We start from the raw sequence: 6,620 nt of genomic DNA, 5'->3' as shown, positions 1-6,620 counted from the left end.
GCTCTGATTCTGGGTTGGTCAGTACCGAGTAGCTTCGGAATGAACTGACCTCTCATATGTTCATAGCAATACGGACGATGTTATGCCCAACAGCACAGATACTGCCCAGCCTCACCCCTCGACCATTCAGGAAACGAAACGTACGGGCTATCGAATGCAAAAGGACCGAACGAAGTGGCGGGTCACATCACGCTAAGACAGCAGCTCAGTCCTTTGGTCCCAGGCTCAGAGTCCCTGACGGTGGAAATGCAATGCCAACCGGTAATTATCGTCACATCCAGCACCAGCTTCGTCTACAGCACGCACAAGGGCCTTGGCTGTCGGGGCGTACACACAGTGTCTACGCATGCAATACAGCTCTGAGACCATCCAGGGTCGTCTTTAGTAGCCACGTGTCGTCCCTTCCGCGCACGAGAGAATCCATAAATTTCTGGCAGCATTAGTGCTATGCACAGTCCAGATGCATACGCAGGCATAGGCACAAGGATGTCACCAAGTAAACAAGGTGCCCACACCGAAAATCCCTGCTATTCGGTGCCCTCGTTCATCCTTCCAAGTACACAAGCTTATTGCCGTTCCACACAAGGGACCCTGATGCGATACTTTGGCTTTCGTACGTAGTCAGCATGGCGACATTTACTTGCGCGACCTGCTCGTCCACTTTGGCGGCACCTGCACATTCAGGGAGGACGGCTCAAGCACCTTGATTCCTTTCGCAATGTTCTTACAAAGTCATCTTACCTTGTGGCCACTTGGGACGAAGGATGCGGCCAACTGTGGGCGATTGGGGTGATGTAACCGTGCTGCCTTGGACGAGGGCGCGCCTTAATGCCTTCTGCCGGCGCTTGAAGCATGGGAAGAGTTGTTCGACACACCAGGCAAGCAACTTTCCAACAAATCCGGCCGTGACAGCGCCCAGAAGAAACTCTGGGAGGTTCCAGCCGTACAGCCGCGCCGAGAGGAAAGTGCGCAAAACTGGTTTGTCGGAAACGCGAAGGTCGTCAGTATCAGACGCATTTAGAATGGCCTGAAGCGCTTCACCATTTCCCATGGCAACGATAGGAGGCGAAGCAAGGGTCAAACCAGATTGGTCCTCATCACACGTGATCACACCTGCGGCAGAGCTAGCGAGGGGATAGAGATCAGCTGCAGACTGCTCAAATGCTGGCTTTTTAAGAGCTGCTTGTTCCTGTCCGGACCCTTCTGCCGCTGGGCTTTCAGCACTGATGTGTGCGAGGGGATCACCCACGCGAACCTCAGGGGCAGAACTGAGGTAGCTCGTGGGCAGGTCAGGCTGGAGTTCATGCTGGGCCAAGATATCAGCAGAGCTGCCTTCTGCGCAAGAATTAGTATATGTCACCATGGCTGGGAGCTCCCCATGCTGAGATGGCGAAAATAAGTCTTGAACTTGGGAAGCAGCTGTTTGTAGGTCATGGACCTCATGGACTCCCTCCAGTTGCGATTCACCTCTGGAGGGGCCTGAGGAAGCGCCTAAGCCGCCATATGTGCTGGATTCCGCGTCAGGTGTACACCCAAGGGAAGGACACATGGACTTGGCAACAGCTTCGCCAACCAATTCCGCAGGCGCCAAGAACTCACTTGGCACCCCCGACACGTTGGTATGAAAATGGGTGGCTGGCCCATGCTCACCAGAGCTAGACAGCGCAAGCGAAGGCGCGCGTCGGAAAGACTGTAAGAATCCATCGAGTGCATGGCAATTAGGGAGCTGCCTCCAGCAAAAAGGAACCAGTACCGAGGTTGCCTGGGAGGATCCACGGGAGCTCGCGGACTTCGCACTGCACGTTGGAGCCAGATTGAATCTTTAAGCGCAAAAGATTACGAGCAATTTCCAAAACAAGATAACCTACATGGGCAACCTGCGGATTGGAGATGGTGCTGCCTGTGGTAAGTCGTTTGCTCCTGGATAACGCTCCAGGAAGCAAACAGGGCCAGTGTTGTAGGGCGCTGCAACCAACACCCTGAGGGAACAATATTAGAGCAGTGTCGTCAAGGCCAGTACGGAAACTTTTAACGTTGACTTTTGCTTAGACAATACCTGGTTGGTGGCTTCCACCACTCGGCAGTGAAGTGGTTCCCGAGCAGCGCCAGCGCCAGGACTACTGAAAGCAAGAGCCAGGACGCCAGCATTTGCGTTCCCTTACTGCATTTGCCGCCCTGCATTCCTAGCTCCGCCGTGTGCCGCTGCTGTGCCTTTGTTGCCTCTTTCGACCTACCATCAGCATTTTGCCAGTGCTTCTCGCCATCCTGCGCCGGGACCCTGACACCCTTGCGAGGAGTCTGGTCCAGAGCTCGGCCTGCCGAAAACGTGTCGTCCCGGTCAAGAGACACAATATTGCTTGGAACGTTTGCTATGTTGACAAGTTTCGTACTGCCTGCCTGTTGAGCCGCCTTTCTGCCGATGGACGGGTCGCATGCATTATGCACGACAGTAGCCGTACTGTTGCGTGCCGCAGAACGGAAAGCCGCTGCAGGAACAGGCTCCCTCTCCACACGACCGGGAAACGTTGCGGAACACGGCGTTGCCATGCCGGCTTCGTCAGTCTTGAAGGGGCGTCGGGAACTGTTACTTGGCAACTGCAGGCCTGCTCCCCCTAGGCCCTTTTCGGCGCCATGCATTCGTGACGAGAAAGTACAAGTAGTCTTTGCGAGATCGGCACCTAGCGCAGAACCTCGCGCCGTAGCGGAAAGGTTCTTGATGATTCGGCGTGGAGTCTCGTCCACTTGGGGCATCAAGGGGATCAGCTGACGTACTGATGAAACTGCTGGGGAAGCAGTTGGGTCTGCATGCGGTAGCGATGACACCCTATCGTCATACTCATGCTGCGACGCGTGTAGCGAAATAGACCGCTCTGCAGAAATAGACGAGCTGCTCCAACCGGACTCGAAGGTGCACCTTGGCAACCTGGACGCATGACTTTGGTCCGCACGGGGTGACATCGCCAACACCCTGGCGACGTTATCGTCGCCCTCAGTTGACGGCGGCCTACAGTCACAAACCAAGGAAAGTGACTTCGTACTAGCATATCACTACATGCAGAGGTGGCCATGGGCACCGACGACAAAAATTATGCCTTTGGAATTTTGGATAAGGTGTGTACAATCGTGCATCCAGGGGCGGCACGGACGTGACTGGGCGCTATGTCAGTGGTCATAATAGCTGTGCCGCTGTCCGTCATAGTGCCAAAATGCCTATACTAGAATAGAAGGGATGTATAATGAGTTGATCGCCAAATAAAATGCGAGGTGGCCATACCTGTCGACGTAAAGAGGGTTCTGTACACTGGACCGCATGAGTGAAGCGGGCGGGATAGCAAACAGTACGCTCGGGCTGGCATAACCGCCCGAACCCGGCGTTGACAGCTCAGAGTCGACTGGCGGTGGACGACGTATCTGCACCGGGGACATCTCTGACGGGCTAGGCCCTTGGAGTTCTGCCACTGGGGAACCTAGCCGAAAAGAGGCCTCCTCCGCGCTCGACGGAGAGTCCAACGCCTGGATAACTCCCGCGTACCCTACAGAAAAGATGCACATAAAGGGTACTGACTTATCAAGAATGCCGACACACATCAGAGAAAACATTTTTACATTCCAGCAGGCTGGCCAACAGGCAGGCCAATACAAGCTGTCATGCCCGCTCACCAGCATGATTGGGGCCCCGGTCGCTGCGGCAAGATGTCACAGCAAGTGCTCTTGGAACCAAGGGCGAACTGCCCTGGTTGCCTGCCTCGTTTTCAAAGCTAACTGACGCGGGAGAATGCACATCATCTATGTTCGGTGTGTTGTCATTATAGCGGCTACACTGCGGGACTTGGACTGGCGCGCCATCCGTATCAGCTGCTGCAACGCGCCTCCAATCCCCTGGGCGCAAGATTCTTGAGCTGCTGCTGGTAACAATGCTACTCCTCGTCATTGACGGCGTAGGATTATCCTGTTATGGATAAGAAAGTGTGAGCAGGAAGTGCGTCCGAAAGGAGGATGATGTAGAGAGAGTACCTGTATCAGCGGTGACCGCAGCCAAAATGAAGAGCTGGCAAGCTCTGCATCCCCTTTATCAAACTACAATGCACCATTCAAAATCCGTAAGGTTACCCTGAGTAACTCTTGCTGAGTGCGGGACAAGAGCGTGCACATAAACGTACCTCTGCAGCCATGGGGAGTTCGCTGTGAAAGCTTACCGAAGGCACATCACGAGCTAAAAACGCAGCTGTTGCTTGTCAACGTAGCTTCCTTCACCGGTATCGACGCTGGTCGAGTAATGATATGTGCGCGGAAGGCAACAAAGGGAAGGACTTTCTCAGCATGCATATGACGTTTGGCTCTAACAAATTTGAGCGAAGGCCTGTCTACTAACCAGCTGCTAGTTTTCCTGACGGTTTATTCAAATACTTCGAATCCGAGCCGTCGTACTAAGCGAGTCGAGCCAAATAAATTACGTACAATCTGCTTATCAAGATCCTTTCCCTGGGCGGCTTCAGCTCTAGCTTGGGCGGTCTGTCTATGAATAGTAATGAGCCAAAACCTGAGCCACACTCCAGTGCTGGCAATGATAAAATACCGAGTTTTCAAGAGGAGGCACTGAAAGGCAACCAGCAAGGCTGAAGCTGCCAGGGAAGGTCCTCGCATTGTAGCGGAAGCACAGAGCTAGGTGCTTTTTTTCCTCCAGGCCAATAGGAGAAGACGAGCCAAATCTGAGCGTAATTTCCTTGGCGCACTGATGATTTATGCTGCCTGAGAAAACATGCTCCGTAAGCAAGGCTTGGGTATCAGAAGTGCCAGTCATGCTTACCACGAAGATGCGAGGCCAGTGCCCACCGCTGCGAGGGCTTGAGGGACGCTTGCGTAAGACCAGCGCGTTGGGCTTGCGTGTTGTGCAACTGTTGCATCCGGGTTCGCTGTGTGCACTCACTTGTACCAGTCAGCCCGGGAACCCTTTGCGCTTGCTTAGCCCGGCCTTGCATGAGTATACCGGCGTTCCCGCCCAAGCGCAGTGTGGCGCTGAGACTACCCAGTGCGGAGCGGTGATGAAATGTGGGAGTCCCTTTGGGGCCACTCCCGCCGCTTGGCTGAGCTCCCGCACTGGCAGCTTGCAACTTACAACCATGAAATTCACCGACCTCCATTGATTATTGCATGTCATTAAAGATTTTAAGACATTTAAGATACACCGGAAGCAGAACGTTTTGATTGCTATGGTACATGAATGTGTGTGTGTGTGTATGTTGCATGGTTGTGTAGTGCGTTTGGGTGCGTTCCCCGTACCTGCAAACCGCCCAATACGAGCCGAGGGCTCAAGGGCTGCCAGATCGCCTATAAGCACCATTCTACCTCGCACTTCACACAACGCAAGTAATAGAGGCTACTAACGACCAAAGGGAACCATGTACGTTTCAGCATCCTTGCCAGACGCTCAGGTTCCCAACTCATAGCGTCTTTCATATGCTCGAAGCGTGGGAAATCCATACAAGATCTGATTTTGTCAGCAAATGTGCTTCTCATCCTTAATATGGCTATCGATGCCGCAGCAGGGGCTCCTCCTACTCGCTCCTCACCCCTAGGTATATAACGCCGTCCCTTGCGCGCTCTGTTAGCCGCCAATGCCCAACAGCAAAGCCTAAACTGCATAAAGCTTACGATTCGCTGAACGCTCGGATAAACGTTGTGATATGCGGGAGTACCTCCTTCCTGCCCGCTTGTTCGGCCGCTAGACCCATCCAACGCGTATACTTCGCCACGTGAATTCCTGGTTGCTTGCCGTCTAACGGGTACACGTCTGGCTGGACATCTAGACGCGTATGCTTCCAACCACTCACCAATCGGCGTCTACCTCGTGTAGCCCTTGCGGGCCCTCTTTCCATACGTCATGCCCCAGAAAACTTAGAAAACGGAGTAGTCCCCCCCATCCGGCCTCTTATGGGTTGGAGAGTGACTCTACGATCTCATGTCGCAAAACTTGGTGTGCCACAGACCCACGCTGTAAACGGACACGGCTCCAAAACCTCACAGTCTGTTTGAAAACGTGGTAGTACTACCCTAAAACCCTACACTAGTGTAGGGTTAGCCGCGACTATTCAGCGAACAGGAGACGATACGTTGGTCTGACAGCTCCCACAATTTGTCGCATGAACGATACATGAAGCTGCACCACTCCGTCCTTTACACATGCCTCGAATGGCCCCTCCGCAAGGTTACCCGCACGACTCCGCCTCCCGAGCCTGTCCAAGACCTCAGCTAGGGTAAGCGGTCTCCACGCTTGACAGCCATACGATATAGGCAGGTGGCTGGCAGAAGTTATGGCCTGAGGAGGATCCGGGTTCAAATCGGCCTGCTGACCCCTCGACGAGTGAAGGGTGTTACATTGGATGGTGGGCCCCCCATCTTATGGAGAATGTAGAATGTGATTAAAGCAATTTATGAACTGTGCAGGATCTAAGTTGTGGCGCCGTAGTTCCGCTAATTCGGTTGGATGCTGATGGTGAGTTGCTGAACCCAACGAATACATTCTGAAGTCGGATGGCGGTCCGTGTCCATAAAGTATGTTTGCATGAGTATCCTCTGCCTCCGCGCATTCGTTTGTGTCATACATGCAGCCACTCGGCCTG

The 6,620-nt window shown here is 53.7% G+C and overlaps 1 protein-coding gene across 1 annotated transcript; it reads right to left on the bottom strand.

Annotated features, from left to right (window-relative positions):
* Window positions 1-544: 544 nt before the first annotated feature.
* On the bottom strand, window positions 545-3,600 carry VOLCADRAFT_100057 (uncharacterized protein; the record flags this gene model as incomplete). The annotated part of the gene is made up of 6 exons (XM_002958690.1): window positions 545-672; window positions 742-1,113; window positions 1,600-1,730; window positions 1,869-1,979; window positions 2,057-3,004; window positions 3,275-3,600. 6 exons carry the CDS (start codon window positions 3,598-3,600, stop codon window positions 545-547), a joined length of 2,016 nt encoding a protein of 671 aa, XP_002958736.1.
* Between the last annotated feature and the right edge of the window lie 3,020 nt (window positions 3,601-6,620).

The sequence above is a fragment of the Volvox carteri genome (genome assembly GCF_000143455.1).
Source record: "Volvox carteri f. nagariensis unplaced genomic scaffold VOLCAscaffold_103, whole genome shotgun sequence".
NCBI lineage: Eukaryota > Viridiplantae > Chlorophyta > Chlorophyceae > Chlamydomonadales > Volvocaceae > Volvox > Volvox carteri.
Note: the sequence above shows the minus strand (reverse complement) of the source record. Positions and strands in the feature narration are given on the sequence as shown.